The 18,399-nt window shown below is 47.1% G+C and overlaps 1 protein-coding gene across 1 annotated transcript in view; it reads left to right on the forward strand.

The window, feature by feature from the left end:
- VEGFB (vascular endothelial growth factor B) overlaps positions 1-18,163 on the forward strand; it is a 30,654-nt gene extending 12,491 nt beyond the window's left edge. Inside the window, exons 3-7 of the mRNA XM_048512187.1 lie at positions 7,313-7,509; positions 10,786-10,859; positions 13,057-13,089; positions 14,959-15,084; positions 17,519-18,163. Coding sequence (XP_048368144.1) covers positions 7,313-7,509; positions 10,786-10,859; positions 13,057-13,089; positions 14,959-15,084; positions 17,519-17,540 — 452 coding nt within the window. The 3' untranslated portion in view covers positions 17,541-18,163. The remainder of the gene's footprint in view (positions 1-7,312; positions 7,510-10,785; positions 10,860-13,056; positions 13,090-14,958; positions 15,085-17,518) is intronic.
- The last annotated feature ends 236 nt before the right edge of the window (positions 18,164-18,399 follow it).

Below are 18,399 nucleotides of genomic sequence, written 5' to 3' on the forward strand. Positions count from 1 at the left end.
GCTTTTCCACACAAATGGGCCACTCTTGCAGTAGATTTGCCAACCTCCTGGTGGTAGCTGGAGATCTTCTGGGATTGCAACAGATCTTCAGTTCACCTGGAGAAAATGGCAGATTTGGAAGGTAAATTCTATGGCATCAACTCCACTGAAATCCCTCCCCTTCCCAAATTTCACCCCCTCAGTCTCCGCTCCCAAAATCTCCACGTATTTCCAAGGGCAGAGCTGAAAACCTGCCTGGCATGAATGTAGTTGAGCACACAGTGTAGAAGCCCAATGTGTGGCTACTGCTCAACCCAACTCAAGAAATTTCAGGCAGAAATGCAGAAAGACGAGGTTCAGCCTACTCGGATAGCCAGGAATATGTGCTCTCCCAGCAGTGTTTACCTCAGAGTTACCACTGAAATGTACTTGTAAACCCCAGAAATTATCAATTATGTCTAGAAGCAAGAAGTGCTGTGGCTCAATAGTAGAACATCCGCTTAGCAAACAGAAGGTCCAAGTTTCGGTCCCTGACATCTCCAATCGAAAAGGTCCAGGCAGCAGGTAATGTGTCTGAGACTCTGGAGACCACCGCCAGTAAGTGGGCAGTACCAACCTTGGTAGGCCGAGGGACTGATTTCATGTGTCCACCACATGGAATTCCAGTTCTGCTCTGCAGCAGAAATTGTGACAGGAAAAGATACAACTGTTTAAGACTGGAGCAGCAGTGGCGGAGGAGGTTAAGAGCTCGTGTATCTAATCTGGAGGAACTGGGTTTGATTCCCAGCTCTGCCGCCTGAGCTGTGGAGGCTTGTCTGGGGAATTCAAATTAGCCTGTGCACTCCCACACACGCCAGCTGGGTGACCTTGGGCTAGTCACCGCTTTTCGGAGCTCTCTCAGCCCCACCTACCTCACAGGGTGTTTGTTGTGAGGGGGGAAGGGCAAGGAGATTGTAAGCCACTTTGAGTCTCCTGCAGGAGAGAAAGGGGGGATATAAATCCAAACTCAAACTCTCTAGTTACTTATCTTATGAGGTAGGAATTTCATCTCTACTAAAGGGAATTAGGAAACTCTCTCAGCCGGAGTTCCCCCTGTTCACAAAATAACAGCAGCATTGGCTTATTCCACAGGCTGTTTTAAGAACTGCCAAGATAATAGTCCACGTTGAGCTCATGAAATGTGCCCTTTAGTAGAAGTTCAAGGGGATGTTGGTTACCAGGTGACTTTATTTACTTCCATGCTGTGAAAAGCCTCATGGACCCATTTCCCCCACATTCAGCCTCTGTTAAAGGGATGGGGACATTTTTCTCCAGGCCTGTTGGTAACCCTCATTTTACCAATGAAATAAAATTGGTATTTCTTATTTCAACATGACACGTATTTCAATATGTGTCATATCAGGCGCTGTTTTGAAAAGAAACTTTCCTTTCTCACACAAGAAAAGAATGCCTCTTGTGACATGATATTTGCTGTGATTGGTGTAGGCGGGGCAGTGGTGTAGCGCCAGGGGGACAGGGTGGGGTGCGATACACCAGGCGCGCCCCGGTGCGGTGGCATGGCGGGGATGTTCCGGGGCGTTCTGGGGGCATTCCGGAGCTGGGCTGGGGGTGTGGCAGGGACACAGGATGCAAGCATGCCCCAGGCGCAGTTCCCCCTCGCTCCACCCCTAGGGCAGGATATGGGTAGAGGCTTTCCTCCTCCTTTTTGGAATACTTCTTCTGAGATAGTGTCTACTGCAGTGGTTCTCAACCTGTGGGTCTCAACCAGTGGTGGGATCCAAAAATTTTAGTAACAGGTTCCCTCGCCGGCCCCCCCTCAGCAAAGGGGGCAGAGGCATACCTAGGCAAACCTGAGCCCTGGGCAAAACCTGAGTTGGATGCCTCCCCCCATGGGTAGCCACCCCACCACGACCCCCCCAAATTTTTTTTGCACCCGGTCATTTCTGAATCATCATCCCATTATAGAAAATGCCCCAACTCACAAATCTGAACACAGCAATGGTGAAACACACAGGTTCTTTGATAGAGACTGGTGAGATAAAAGGTACGACAGGCTGAGAATCAATGAATTGCAGTACCTGAAAGGGATTAACCCAGTTCAGGGAGTTACGTTATCAGTCGCAATTGCTATATGGAACCTTCACGTTCAAAGGCAGTATGCCTCTCGGGGAGGCGAGGGCGTGGAGATGGGAAAGCGGACCCAATTAGTAACCCCCTCTCGGCACACACAAATAATTAGTAACCCACTCTCGGGAACTGGTGAGAACCTGCTGGATCCCACCTCTGGTCGCAACCCCTTTGGGGGTCGAACGACCCTTTCACAGGGGTCACCTCTCTGCATCAGTGTTCTCCATCTGTAAAATGGATAAATGTTAGGGTTGGGGGTCACCACAACATGAGGAACTGTATTAAAGGGTTGCGGCATTAGGAAGGTTGAGAACCACTGGTCTACTGTGATATGTGTGGGCATTATCTAGTAGGAGTTTAGTCTTACGTCATGCATAGGAAAATGCCTCTTCTCACAGGAAGTTGGGGAAGGTGATGAGATCATCAAATCTCGGAAGCTAAGCAAGTCGGTACTTGGATAGGAGACCACCAAGGCAGACTCTACAAGGAAACCTCCTCCGCTTCCCAGTTGCCTTGAAAACCTTTTGCTATGGGCCTTATAAGTTGGAAGCTGAGCGGGAATCAGTCTTTGGAAGGGAGACCACCATGGAAGGCTCTTCAGGGGAAGGCCATGGCCAACTATCTCACTTGTGTTGAAAGCCCATGGCTAGGATCCCCATAACTCAGGAGCGACTTGACGGCATTGTACACACAAAAGGGCGTTGAGCTTGAAAAAAATGAAATCTGTTGCTTGGGTAATCAGGGCCAAGCCAAACAGATTTTAATCTATTAATTTAACTATTCAACTCAATGTCGCTGCCCCGCTGTCCCATTTCCTGGCGCCCACACTATTTCTGTCGTAACCATTGCAACCAATTCCTTTCCTCTGAGCTTTGAAGCTGAAGTCTCCAAACTGTAGGCCCCTCTTGGCATTTAAGGAACCTGGGAGTCTGGGTTTATAATCGATTAATTCTTTCCCCAGCCGCATCAATTGTTCTGCTGCAGCTGAAAATACAGTCTTTGTCTCCCAGTACTAAAACTCATGAACCTCTTCGCTCCCCTTCCTTCCATTTAATACTGTGTGGGGCCCCCTCCCCTTCTAACACTCAGCAGTTCTAAAAATCGGTCCCCCCTCCTTTTCCAGAGCCAACAACAAGTCCCGGGAGTTCTTATTCTAGCAAATAGTTATCCTTTCCCCCAGTATCCCAAAAGCACATTAAAATTATGAGCAGTTGGACAGAGGGTTTTCATATGATTTATCATCTGCCTTTTAAGTAATTCGTCAGTAGATTAATCGCCTCAGTTTAAGTAAACACGCATATCAACAAAACCACAACGCAGATGCTTTTGCGAGATATGGAAGGAAATGAGAGGGAACTTGCCATTTAATTTTTAAAAGTTAGATTGTTCGGAGGAAAGGTCATCTTTAATCTTCTCTGTCGCACACCCTATTACAATAATGCACCGGAACCAGAACAAGCTTTAAAACACACACATACACCAATGTAAACTCTCCACCGCTCTGATTAAACAGCCCACTCGGAGGGCAATTTGCAGGAAGGGCATTCAGGACGTTTGTGGGATGCACGAGAGAGGGCTTTTGTGATTTTGTCATGACTTGGATGGCTAAGGCTAGCGCCGTCTCATTGGGTGTTTGAATCTGAACAGGTTAAGCTCTGGTAAGGAAGCTTTGGATGAAAAACTCCAAGCCCAGGATTGGAGGGGCTGACAACGGCAAACCACCTCTGTTTGCCTCTCGCCTTGAACATAAGAACATAAGAACTAGCCTGCTGGATCAGACCAGAGTCCATCTAGTCCAGCACTCTGCTACTCGCAGTGGCCCACCAGGTGCCTTTGGGAGCTCCCGTGCAGGAAGTGAAAGCAATGGCCTTCTACTGCTGCTGCTCCTGAGCACCTGGTCTGCTAAGGCCTTTGCAATCTGAGATCAAGGAGGATCAAGATTGGTAGCCATAGATCGACTTCTCCTCCATAAATCTGTCCAAGCCCTTTTTAAAGCTATCCAGGTTAGTGGCCATCACCACCTCCTGTGACAGCATATTCCAAACACCAATCATACGTTGTGTGAAGAAAACCTCATGAGGATGGTGTAGTTGGACCCTGAGGTGTCCAACTCATGGTCCAACAATTGGCCATGCCAGCAGGGGCTGATGGGAATTGTAGTCCAAGAACATCTGAAGTGCCAGAGTTGGACACCCCTGGTGGAGTGGTTCAGAGTGGCAGACTCTAATCTGAAGAATCCCTACTCCTACACATGAAGTCTGCTGGGTGGTCTTGGACTAGTAACAGTTTTCTCAGAACTCTCTCCGCTCCAAATACCTCAGAAGGTATCTGTTGTGGGGACGGGAAGGGAAGGTGATTGTAAGCTGCTTTGACCCCTTAAAGGTTGAGAAAAGTGTGGTATAAAAACCATCTCTTATTCTTCTGTTATTCAGCTGCGACATGACAGCACGTTCCAACACCATTTGGGATGTTGGGTCGTTCCTTCTGCCTTACATTTAAGGGCTTCCAACAGTTAGGGAGAGTTGTTTTGTAGTGAGTAATCGCCTTGACCTGAGGATAAAATCTCAGGTCCCCAGGGCCCTTTAAAAACGGTAAACAGCTAATAGAAATCCAACTTAACATGAAGGAGTTGGCTGACGGCCTTCGAACATAAGGGTTTCATTGGATGTATGCCTGTGTGTTGTATATGTATATAATAAATATTATATATAAACATTTAAATGATTCTTGTCTGGAGTGCTGTTTTTACATCCTAAGTTTTCACTTGGGGAACATTCGATATCGTTGCATTCTCGGTGGGTGGTAGTGGACCAAAGGTTACAATCCCTTGTTTTAGATTACCTAATGTACTAGTATGCACAGTCACTTTTATGTCTTAGACTAGCAGCCAGGGGTCTACGTATCATTTATCTTGGCCCAATAAAAATGAAGTTTCTAGGGTTGCCAGCCAATTAATCTCCAGACCACGGAGATCTGTCCACCTGGAAAGAATGGCTACTTTGGAGGGTGGACTCTATGGTGTTATCGCTCTACTGCAGTTCCTCCTCTCCCTAACGGCTCTACCCCTCAAATTTCCCAACCAGGCGTTGGCATCCATAACGACGACCCATAACGCTGAGCCCTAACCTATGTGTAAAATGCTGAGGGTCGCTCCTGTTAGAGGGAGTGACGGTTCTCCTACAAGTCTTGAAAGCAAAGCGAGGGCCTCACAGGCAGGGAGGAGTCATACTTGGGCAGCTCTTCAGATCATTTACAGTCGTTTTTTTCCCGCTTAACCAAAAGAAGGGAGGAGGAGCCAGGAAAAAAATCAGCATTAATATGAGGATTGAATAAGGCTCCCTATGATTTCCAGTCTTGGGTTGGGAAATCTCTGGAGATTGTTGGGGTGGGGCTTGGGGAAGGCGGGGTTTGCGGAGAGACCTCAGTGGGGTATAATACTGTAGAGAATTCTAATCTGGAGAACTGGGTTTGATTCCCCGCTCTGCCACTTGAGGCTTATCTGGTCAACCAGATTAGCTTGTGCACTCCAACACATGCCAGCTGGGTAACCTTGGGCTAGTAACAGCTCTTCGCAGTTCTCTCAGCCCCACCCACCTCACAGGGTGTTTGTTGTGGGGGGAGGGAGAGAGAAATGAGTTTGTAAGCCCCTTTGAGTCTCCTTACAGGAGAGAAAGGGGGGATATAAATCCAAACTACTCCTCCTCCTCCTCCTCCTCCTCCTCCTCTTATTCTTCTTCATCTTGATCCTCTTTGATCTGAGATTGCAAATGCCTTAGTCCAGGTGCTCGGGAGCAACAGCCGCAGAAGGCCATTGCTTTCACATCCTGCATGTGAGCTCCCAAAGGCACCTGATGGGCCACTGCGAGTAGCAGAGAGCTGGACTAGATGGACTCTGGTCTGATCCAGCTGGCTTGTTCTTCTGTTCTTCTTCTTCTTCTTCTTCTTCTTCTTCTTCTTCTTCTTCTTCTTCTTCTTCTTCTTCTTCTTCTTCTTCTTCTTCTTCTTCTTCTTCTTCTTCTTCTTCTTCTTCTTGTTCTTCTTGTTCTTCTTGTTCTTCTTCTTGTTCTTCTTGTTCTTCTTGTTCTTGTTCTTGTTCTTGTTCTTCTTGTTCTTGTTCTTGTTCTTGTTCTTGTTCTTCTTCTTCTTCTTCTTCTTCTTCTTCTTCTTCTTCTTCTTCTTCTTCTTCTTCTTCTTCTTCTTCTTCTTCTTCTTCTTCTTCTTCTTCTTCTTCTTCTTCTTCTTCCAAAGCAGTCTTCTCCAGGGGAAGTGATCTCAGTAACCTGGAAACCAGGTGGAATTCTGGGAGATGTCCAGCCATCTCTTGGAGACTGGCAACTCTATGCCAACTCCAGATTGGGAATTTCCTGAAGATTTTGGGGCAGACAAAACTTGGGAGGGAGCTTAGCAGAGTTGTAACAGGACAGCTTCCAAAGTAGTCATCTTCTACAGTGAAACTGACCTCTGTAGTCTGGACAGCTGTTATCCCAGATCTCGGGGCTCACCTAGACTTCAGCAACTCCAGGACAAAATAAGTGGCAAGCCCTTTATGAAATCTTCACGAAAGAGATTTTGGGAGCCCCACCCTGGGGGGAGGTTCCATTTTTTCCTCCCCCTCCCAGTATTCCTCATGGGCCTCCACCTTTTTATGCCTGAAATGACATAAATAGAACATAACTGGGAAATTGTCCTCTCCCTTTAGTGAAGCCTTAATTGGACTTTATTTACCTCCGGACCATGATGAGTTTCCGCTGCCCATTTCTACAGATTAAATCACTATTAAAGAGACAGGCCATTTTCTTCCAGGGCAGTTAGAAACCTTGATCGTGGAAATGGACTCACAGCAAATGTTAGCTCCCCCTGAATATACCCACAATGTCACACAAATGTCAGGCGACCAATCTCGAGATGAGATCTGGAGGTCTGGATTTACAACTGATCTGAGGACCACTGAGATCAGGTCCCTCTGGAAAAAAATGGCTGTTTGGAGGGTGGACTCTATAGTATTGTACCCTCCCCAGGCAGCTCCACCCCCAAATCTCCAGGAATTGCCTATCCCAGAATTGGCAACCCTGCACATCCACTCTGCTTAAGCCCTGGCAGGGAGATAAGTGGGTTGCAGCTCCACTGGGGCACATGGGCCCTGTCGTTCAACATCTGCTAGTCCAAGGGCATAGCTCTGATTCTGCCGACGCTCTTCTCCTTGCAGTGATCCGGTGGATGGAGGTGTATAACCGCAGCTTTTGCCAGCCCAAGGAGACGCTGGTGCCTGTGAGTGCTGAGCACCCTGGGGAAGTGGAACACATCCTGGTGCCCTCCTGTGTGCCCTTGCGCCGTTGTGTTGGCTGCTGCTCAGACGAGGAATTGCAGTGCGTGCCCGTCCAGATGCACGTGGTGATCATGGAGGTGAGAACGCAGGGTGCCCTTTGAAATCTCAGAAAGCCCAAAAGGGAACATGAACTTGCACAACAGCATCGGTTCTGGTTCCCTTTCTCCCTTCTGAATACTTGAAGCTGAGCTATCAGCACCAGCGTTGTCTTTTCTGGCTGGCATCTGCTCTCCAGGGTCTTGAGAAGAGGTCATTCATATCACCTCCTGCCTTACCCTGGAGATGTCCGGGACTGAAGTTGGGAGCTTCTCCATGCAGAGTAGATTGAGTACACAACATGAAGCTGCCTTCTACTGAGTCAGACCATTGGTCTATCCAAGTTCAGTGTTGCCTACTCTGATTAGCAGCTGCTCTCCAGGACCTCAGGAAGAGGTGATTCACATTACCTGATCCTGGAGATGCCAAGGTCCACAGATGGGACCTTCTGCATGCAAGGTACCTTCTAGAGAACATTGGTCTATCCAAGTCAGTGCTGTCTACTCTGATTAGCAGCTGGTCTCCAGGATCTCAGGAAGAGGTGATTCACATTACCTCCTACCTGATCCTGGAGATGCCAAGACCCACAGATAGGACCCTCTGCATGCAAGGTACATTCTAGAGAACATTGGTCTATCCAAGTCAGTGTTGTCTACTCTGATTGGCAGCTGCTCTCCAGGATCTCAAGAGGAGGTGATTCACATTACCTCCTACCTGATCCTGGAGATGCCAAGACCCACAGAAAGGACCCTCTGCATGCAAGGTACATTCTAGAGAACATTGGTCTATCCAAGTCAGTGCTGTCTACTCTGATTGGCAGCTGCTCTCCAGGATTGCAGGAGGAGGTGATTCACATTACCTCCTTCCTGATCCTGGAGATGCCAAGACCCACAGATGGGACCCTCTGCATGCAAGGTACATTCTAGTGAACATTGGTCTATCCAAGTCAGTGCTGTCTACTCTGATTGGCAGCTGTTCTCCAACGTCTCAGAAAGAGGTATTTCATATCATTTGTGACCTACCCTTTTTAAAGTGGAGATGCCAAGAATGGAACCTGGCAGCGTCTGCATGCAGACCAGGTGCTCTGCCCTAGCAGATTCTTGGTCAGTCAGCGTGGTGCTCTCTCCTCTAATCTGAACCCGGAGGCCCTTTAAAGGGTGTCTGTCAGGGGCTGGTCCAAAGATCTCCTACATTGTAAGCATACATTCCACCAATGAGCTGTTGGCTCTTTTCAATGAAATAAGTGCAGGCAAACATTTGATCAAACTTCTAAAGAGTCTGACCATTTGCCTGTCCAGCTCAATGCTATTTATTAGGGATGGCACCTTCAGGGTGTGAGGCCGAGAAAGGTCTTTCCCAACACATTGGATCTTTTAACTGGAAGTGCCAGGAATCAAACTGTGATCCTTCTGTGAGCAAAACAATTGCCCTACCACTGAAATGGGTTTTTTTTTCAACAAAATATGAGGCTGTCTGGTAAACACACAACCCTACTTATTCTATATGGGAACATTTTCCCCCCAGTCCAGGTAAGCACAGGGCGCTTAATTTTAATGGAAATCTCTTTCCCCCCCCCCCCACCCCCTTAAACACAGATGGATCCCCGCTGTTGTGTTTGACAAATAGGTTCCAGAAAGAAGCTCCATCTAGCTGTTGTGTATAACTTTATCTTATTCCCCTTTGAGTACTACTGTTCTCACAAAGCGATCTCTCAACTGCCTAAAGTTATTACACTTTTCCCCTTTTGTACCTCTGTAAATAGTAGCCACCCCTTTCCATTGGTCTGCTGGAGAGAATGAGAAAATGCTACAAAATATGAGGACCCGTCAAGAGGATAGTTTCAGACGGGCAGCCATTTTGGTCTGCCGAAGAAGGGCACAATTTGAGTCTAGTGGCTCCTTAAAGACCAAGATGTCCAGGGTATCAGCTGTCCATAATTCATGTTTCCTTCATCGGATACAAGTGGAGTTGCCAGCTCCAGGGTGGGAAATTCCTGAATATTTGGTGGGGGGAGTATGGGGAAGACGGGGCTTGGGAGGGAAAGGACATCAATGGAGTATAATGCCCTGGAATGTGTAGGGTTCCCAACTGTCCAGTTTCCGTTGGTCGGTTGTGCCCGCCAATTTCTTCTGCTGCTCGCCAACTCCCATCTGGTTGGCTGGCAGGAACAGGCCAAGGGAGTGATCTGCATCATCTGTGTGATGATGTCACTTCCAGTTTATGAGGAAATCATGGTGTCATGTAGATGATGCCAATCACCACCCTAAATCTCCTGCTGGTTGGAAGGATGGGACCTGGCAACTATAAGATTCCACCTTCTAAAGTAGTCATTTTCTCCAGGTGAGTTAATCTTTGTCACTTGGAGATCAGTTGGAATCCCAGGAGATCTCCAGCAGGACCTGCCTTTTTCCTGGAATCATAACTGCTGTCCAGATGACAGAGAAAATGGCTGCTTTGGAGGGTGGACTCTATGGCATTCTGCCACTCTTGAGGTTCCGCTTCTCTCCAAACCCCACCCCTTTCCCAAGCTCCACCCCCCAAATCTTCAAGAACTTCCTACTCTGGTTTTGGCAATTCTACCTGTATTTGATTATGGGAGTTTTGACTTGAAAGCGGATAGGATAGAAATCTTGTTGGCCTTGAAAGTGCTACTGGACCAGAATCAGGAAGAGGTGCACTGAAGGTGCAATGTAGATGGCACTAAAAACGGGATTAGATGAATCAGGCCTTTTAATATTAGCAAAACTGAAGCCTCCAGCTTCAGAGACACTTAATCTTTGGATATCAGATGCTGGGTACAAGTCAGAGTATCACAGGCATATCCCGATACTAAGTTCTTGGGAACAATAGTTAGTCCAGGATTGCGAGGGGTAGGGTTACCATATCTAAGCTGTGAAACTCCTGGGGATTTGGGGATGGAGCTTGGGGACCAAAGAGACCTTAGTGTGGTACAAGGCCAGAGAGTCCACCCATCTTCTCCAAGGGTCTCTTTAGTTTGGAAAGGAGCTGTAATTCTGGGGTATTTCCAGGTCCCACCTAGAAGCTGTTGCAGAATACAGGATGCTTGGCCTTCGGCCTGACCCAACAGGAGTCTTCTTAGGTTTATTTGAAAGGGAATCTAGACAGCATCATGCCCAGCTCCTAGCAGTGGCAACTAGATGGAACCTCCATGTTTAAAGGCAGTCCACCTCTACATAAGAGACGAGGGAGATGGAGAGCGTTGGCCGTTGAGGGGAGGGGATGCACCGTGATGTGCAGTTCCAGCTGCTTTGATCCACAGCAAGATGATTCTGACATTCTTTCTTCTCGTTGCCTAGGTGATGAAGACACGGTTCCCACGCAGCCACCTGGGTCAGATGTCTTTTGTGGAACACAGTGCGTGTGAATGCAGGTGAGAATCGGGGGCTGTAGGTGAGCAACTTTGGAGGCCTAGAAAAGCAGTTAATAGTAAGCACTTTAAAAGAAATGATGCCAAGCCCTTTTCAATTATCTCAGTACCTTTTCCCAGTGAACTGTACTGTGCTGGACTAGGGTCTAGGAGACCCAGGCTCAGATCCCTAGTTTGCAGCCGAAATCTAACTTACCTCACAGGGCTGTTGTGAAGATAAAATGGAGGAGGGGAGAAGCTGTTTTGGGTCTCCATTGGGCAGAAATGTGGGGTGTGGGATAGTGGTAAGAGTGTTGGACTAGGACAGTGGTGGCGAACCTATGGTGCACTCCAGATGTTCATGAACTACAATTCCCATCAGCCCCTGCCAGCATTGGCCAATTGGCCATGCTGGCAGGGGCTGATGGGAATTGTAGTCCATGAACATATGGAGTGCCACAGGTTCGCCACCACAGGACTAGGATCTAGGACTCTGCTGTGGAAGCTTTCTGAGGGGAGAGGTAGCTGATGTATACTTTGCATCCCCCTTGGGAAGAAAGGTGAGATATAAATAATATAAATTAAAATGTAAATAAATAAATAAACCCATTGGCCAGAATGCAGAAAAGTGAGAAAGGGGATTCTTTCTGACTGGGAAATTGGGTACAATTCCACTTGTATATTCTAAATAAAAGGGTTAGACACTTCTTTAAAAATAAATGAAAAGGATGTGGAATATCTCCAAATGGAAGAGTCGGATTAAAAATCAGAAGCAGTGTGGAACTTTGCGGGTGAGTGACTTTGGGCCAGTCACACTCTTTCATCCTAACTTTCCTCACAGAGCTGTTGAGAGGCTATAATAGAGCAGGAGAGAATGATTTTGTAAGTGGCTTTGGATCCTCGTGGGCACAAAAAGCAGGTTATAAATATCTCAGTGAATAATCAAAACGCGATAAATGATTGTACCCATGCAAAGAAGAGTACCAGTTTTATCATGGCATAAATCTTCATTCCCGTTACTCCCATACCCTCCCCCATTTCACAGTAAGAAACTGAGAATCCTTTCCCAGAATTACAACTGATCTCCTGGCAACAGAGATGAGTTCCCCTGAAGAAAATGGCTGCTTTGGAGGGAGGACGCTAGGCCGTTATACCTGGCTTAGATCTCCTCCATCTCCAAACCGCACCTTCCCCACGCTTCACCCTTCAAATCTCCAGAATGTTCCCGACTAAGAATGTTCTATCTATCTTGTCAGTAGCATCTTATGTTACAAAGTGAAGTGCTTGAACTATTTATTACTCTTGGAAGCTGGGTACAAAACCAAGGGAAAATCAGAGTCAGATCAGAGAAGGTTCCGGAAGGTCCTCAGCTGGATATTCGCAACATTTCCCCTTCGAAAGTGACAGCCGTAGGAGACCCTGATTCAAAAGGGCATTATGGCACAGGTCTAGGGTTCACAAACACGTAGCACATAGGCGCTGGCTCAAGCAATTTATATTACCTATTAGTTACTTGTAAAGTAGGCCAAATTATTAGCTATTAGACTTACCAAACTATTATATCTCCCTAACACATATATCTCCACTTTAAATCCAATTCATGCAACAATTTATTAAAAGACAACCTTCTCTCAAGTCCATAATCCTGTAATTGTTAAACCAACAATGTTCATGATCTTGTTAATATTATTGCGTCAATGTCACCCGCTGTGACCGCGACACAAGTTCATAACAATTAATGAAAATCCTGGATCAGTGGCTTGAATTACTTATAAATACCGTCCCAATTCAAGGGCGGTCAAGTTTCTCGTCATTAAATTGCTTGAGCCAGCGCCTATGGGCCACGCGTGTTTGTGTGTCTTATATTGTTTTGAACGTAGCACATTCATTTCATAGACAGGTCTAGGCTTGCCAACTTCTGGAGATTGGGGGAGGGTGGGATTTGGGAGGGGAAGGGCCGCAGCGGGGCACAACGCTAAAAGAGCCCCACCCCACCCCCACCCCCACCCCGGCGAAACAGCCATTTTCTCCAGGGGACTTGTTCTCTGTCCTGGAGATGAGTTGTCACTCTGAGAGATCTCAGCCTGTTACTGTCTAGACAGGAAATAAAGACTGCCTAACTGTCCTCAGGAAAGGACCCCCAGCTAATCTTGTTGACCGACCTCCCGACTCCGAACAGTTGCAGTGTATTAATTTTCCTCTCTCCTATGTTCCTCTCCAGACCAAAGAAATTAATTGCAGACAAAACAGAAAGGTAAGATAATTCCCTCTTCCTCCTCCTGCATCTGCTGGTTCATCCAAGGGCAGTTAAAGATTAAATGGCTGATTTAATCAGAATCATACTGAGCATTTATGTAACATTTTCTGAGAGCACAGCGTGCTTCAGAGACATTAAGCCAGTCATTTTTTACAACGGATGCGTGAAGCTGCTACCAAAGCAACTTTTAAACCATTTGTTTTGCTACGCTTCTCCTCCTGAGGAGAAAGTCAGAAGATAAATGGGCTAGGGCAGGAGGGAAGAGCTTTGGTGGTGTGGAGACGCTAAGGCTGCCCTGCAGGGTTGGGGCTCTGTGCCTTTAGAAGCCATGCGACAGGCGGAAATCAACAGGAGCAGCTTTTGCCGCTCCCTCCAGCTCCTTAGTAAAGCTTTACCTGTTGAACATCTACCTGACGTGAAGCTGTTAGAAGTACATCCTTTCTTTTAGTAATCTGGATTCACATCTGTGAGGCTGAAGGGAGTGCACGTTTTGACCCCAAGTGCAAACAAATCAGAGAATGGCTGATTGTGTGCATAGGGGCCTTAGGGCCACAGAGCTGTAAAGGGTGGGATTAATCATACTTGACCACCCTAAAAATGTAATTCAGTATCTTACTTTGTTTGACTGTTGTGGTTTTAGACGGTTCTGAAACTGCAGCTCTGTAAAGAAGCAAAGGATCTCAAACAGGAAAACGATATTCTCTAATAACTTCTTTGGGCTCAAACTCTCTTTGGGCTCAAAACTCTCAGGCTTCTTTGGGCTCAAAAGCCACCCTGAACCTGCCTGTTTGGGAAAGAGGGGGTTAAAAATCAAACAGATAAAAACTACAGTTCCCAGGACTTTTTGAGCTAGAAATTACAGTTCCTTGGATGAGAGTATGGCACTTAAAACCCCCGTGGAACCATTTTCAGTTCATATTGTATTGTAGACAGCGGGTACATAGTGTTGTCCTGGAGTTACAACTGGTCTCCAGCTAACACAGATTGATGAAATGGCTGATTTGGAAGAAAACCCTCCTCTCCCCTCCAAATCCTAGCCTTCGCATCTGCCCAGGGGCGTACTGCCCAGGGGAACATATGGGGTCAAATATCCCCAGACTGCGGCCATTTATTCACATGGGGGGCAGAAAACTGTCCCCCTCACCCCTTCTCCTTCCCCCTGAGTCATACACTGGCTTTAAGACCTGGTGCAAAAAAAATGTTTTTTGGTCTGGGGGGGGGGGGAGGGTGGCTGCCTGTGTGTGTGTGTGTGTGTGTGTGTGTGTGTGTGTGTGTGTGTGTGTGTGTGAGAGAGAGAGAGAGAGAGAGAGAGAGAGAGAGAGAGAGAGAGAGAGAGACTTAGATTTTGCACCGGGCTACATTTTGCCTAGATACACCTCTGCATCCGCCACCTCCAGGAATTTCCCAACCCAGAGCTGTGAACGCTATGCACGCTGCTAAAATTTTGGCCCTTTCCCCACTTACCGTTTGCTGCGCGCTACTGCCCCCAAATAGAGCGTGGTCCAGCGGTGCTCCCCACGAGTCCGGCGGCGACAACGCAGCCGCCCCGACTCTGCGCCCCAACGTCCCTTCAGTGCGCGTCATTTCTGACGCTGGAAGAAACGGCAACTTCTGACTGCCCCGCGCAGAGCGTGGGGCAGTGAGGAACACGACCCCGCGCTGGAAATCGCTCGCGCTGGGAGTGGCGCGCAGGAAATCGTAAGTGGGGAAAGGCCCTCTGTTTTCTTCATGACTCCTCGAGGCAAAAAGCACTGTCAGAAAAATGGGACAAGGACAGTGAATGTACCGGTAGGTCACTTATCCCCATAAACTAGATCTGTTGGGATGAAAGTCTTGCTTCATTCAGAATCCCATTGTCCCACCCAGGGTGCCCTGCCCACCTTGTCTGGACAGACGGAAGCAGCCAGATCCACAGACATGCAAGTGCCGCTGCCGGCGCCGGCCTCAACGCTGCCGGGACCGTGGTTTGGAACTCAATGAACACAGTTGCAGGTGGGATCCCCCAGAACCTCTTGTTTATTTTTCAATAGTTATATTCCAGTTTTTGATCAGGAGGGTCAAACTATGATGGAAAGCAGGAAATAGATTTTTTTTCTCATGAAATGTTTTCATAAAATTCTGCCCAGCCATTTCACCTCATATCTCATCAACATTGGGAGATTTACTTAGAAAAGACAAAGAAAGCTAAGATCAGGGGTCACCAGGTAGGGGGTGGAAATCTTCTGTAAAATATAACTGACTTCCAGACTACATAGATTGCTCATAATTTATTTTTAAAAATTCTCCTGGGGAAAACAGCTGCTTTGGAAGGCCCTTCCTTGCAATAGGTGGGCAGTTTAGAAAGAAGGGATCCCAGCTCTGCCGCTTGAGCTGTGGAGGCTTATCCTGGGAATTCAGATTAGCTTGTACACTCCAACACATGCCAGCTGAGTTCTTCTGAGCTCTCTCAACCCCACCTACCTCATAGGGTGGTTGTTGTGAGGGGGGAGGGAAAGGAGTTTGTAAGCCCCTTTCAGTCTCCTACAGGAGAGAAAGGGGGGATATAAATCCAATTCTTCTTCTTCTTGTATTGTATGTTAGTTGTCAATTAAAAAAACCCTTGATGACACAGGAGAGGGGTAGGCACTCCAGTTGCCCATTGGCAGGAAAAATCCTGCTTGTACTCCCTCAAAAGGGTGGGCATTAGGGGGAGGTGCTGTTGCTTCCAGGAAAAGACAGGAAGTGATGTCACTGCATCAAACAACACTCTAGGACAGTGGTGGCGAACCTATGGCACGGGTGCCAGAGGTGGCACTCAGAGCCCTCTCTTTGGGCATGCACAAACGGAGTTCGTCGTGTGGAGAAAAAATCGCCCCCTCCCCACACTCACACATCTAGGCTGGCCTGGGCCGCTGGGCTTGATTATTAGCATTAAACCTAAGACCTAGTTTTGGGGAAGCAGTATAGGTAACCCTGTTAAGCGCTGTTAAACCCCTCTGATTTCCATGTGAAGAACTAAAGTGCAGTCCTTTAACTGGGAGTAAACTCGGTTGCTGGCAATGGGGCTTGCTCCTGAGTAAACCCTCCTAGGGTCGTGATTCACCCGTTGGAAGAGTTGCACGGTTGCTTCAAAGCAAAGCCACCAGCTACCACCAAGCTTACTCCCGAGTAACGCACGCCTTGGAGCCAACCATTTTTTCTAAACTAAAACCTCAGTATTCAGGTTAAATTGCCATGTTGGCACTTTGCAATTTATAAGTGGGTTTAGGGTTGCAATTTGGGCACTTGGTCTTGAAAAGGTTCGCTATCACTGCTCTAGGAATTCCTGCAAGTGATGTTAGAGTATCATGTGATGCTCCTCTCCCAACGCTCTGCCCCCAAAATGCTCCAAGGTTTCCAGTTGAAGACCTGGTAACCCTTTAGTGCAACAATTGCCATGGGGTTGTTACCCAAAATGCTGTGGTCTGCTCCTTTGAGAATGAGAGAACAAGCAAGGGCAGACTGTGCTTTAACGAGAGGTCAAATAAGCACAAGATCTTTTTCACCAAAGTTTACAGAGACAAGTTTCCACAAGAAATTCACAGGAAATGAGAATAAAAATGTAACAAATTTATTATTAAAAGTAAAATAATAAATGTACAATCACACAAATAATCTGAACACAGAGAAATCACACAGTCCTAGGATATAGATAGTGTTGAGTGGATAAGTTTGGAAAAGTGAGGGATTTTGGAGGATAAAGGTGATAATTACCTGATCTAGAAGATAATTGCTCTGAGCGGAGTCCAGCAACCCACACTGAGCTCTGGTAGCAGAAGAAAGGCCACACTTAGGGGACAGTATTAGCCAGGCAAAGCGATGTCCAAGGAAATGCTAAACACTGAGTGTTGGTTGAGAGGCTAGTTATAGGGAGAAATTGGACCTCAGGTTATGCTAAGTGACCCTAATCTCCCAGGACAAAGGACACTCTCACCTGCCAGAGGGAAGATAAGAGAGGGACACTTAACTTAAGTGTTGGACACTTAAGTTAAGCAGTGGATAGTTAAACTTAATGGCTTGGCACTAGGCTTAATGTTCTAAGCCAGGGAGCACCCAGAGATAGTTAGCCTTTTGAGGTGAAGCTGATTTAATCACAACTTCAGGACAATGCCAAATGAAAAATGCCATTGTTCATCCCTTCTTCTGAAAACCCTATAAAGTTGCCATTAAGTCTGCTGTGACTTGAGGGCCTTTCCCACCACCACTATTCCAAAAAGTAATCCACTACACCAGGTTCACTATTCTCACCTTTGACACATAAATGCCATACTGAACACATGAGAGCCAACTGCCTGAATGTCCCCCCAACATTCACCTGCCAACCCTGTGCTTGAAAGGATTTTTTAAAAATACCGAAACTAATATTTAAGTTGTCTCCAACTGAGCTTTCCTCCCCTTCTCTCCACAGGTGTGAAAAGCTTCGCAGATGATCCAACAGGAGAGCAAGGAGGAGGGAATTTAGGATTAACCCTTCCCCATGTTGCATTATCACTGGATAATCAAGAAAAACTTCACAACGGGATTCCCTCCCGGTGGCGATGACCTTTCTCATTGGAGAACAGACTAGGGTTGTTCGTCGGGGAGACCTCTTTGTTCACGAGGTGTCTGACAACTGCCAGGAAAGGATGCTGACGGCCAACCTGGCCTGCACCCCCCCATCCTCAATCCTCCGCAGTGGAGTGGGGCTGTACCTCAAAAAGCCAGGACCACCACAGAAGTGCAAAGGTTTCCACCCAGCTTAGAGACATTTTAGAGATGCTGCCCCATATTTAAAATCCGAAACCAGTCCCCTGTGGTCCACATGCACACGTCTCTTTTAATTTAATCGCCTTCCTTTTGAAGGCTCCTTCTCTTCTCCCTCCCACCCCATCTTTTTTTCATTCACTACCTTCCCACGTCTGCGCTCTCACTGAGATCTGAGGCTGAAAAAAGAGACACCTTTTAAAGCTTTTTGCGGGCGCGAGAGCCCCCGCCTCCGCTTGTACTTCATGTCATAATGTTATTATATTATATTATTCTATATATTAATATCCATAAAGATCTGTCTGTAAGACACTGCTACAGGACAATGGCCACTTCGCAGCTGACGCCCGACAGGACTCTTATCTCCCAGTCTTGCTGGTTTATAACACCTTGTCAGGGTAATTGCAGGTTCTCATACGGTAAAGCTACAGGGAGTTCAGAGTCTTTGGGACGGGGTGGTGGGAGGGGAGAGAAGGAGAAGGGAATTGATTTAGTCTTTTTTTTTTTAAAGGAGTTCATTTGAATTTCACAGTTGTCATGAGTCCT

Source organism: Sphaerodactylus townsendi, linkage group LG01, assembly GCF_021028975.2.
Source record: "Sphaerodactylus townsendi isolate TG3544 linkage group LG01, MPM_Stown_v2.3, whole genome shotgun sequence".
Classification (NCBI taxonomy): domain Eukaryota; kingdom Metazoa; phylum Chordata; class Lepidosauria; order Squamata; family Sphaerodactylidae; genus Sphaerodactylus; species Sphaerodactylus townsendi.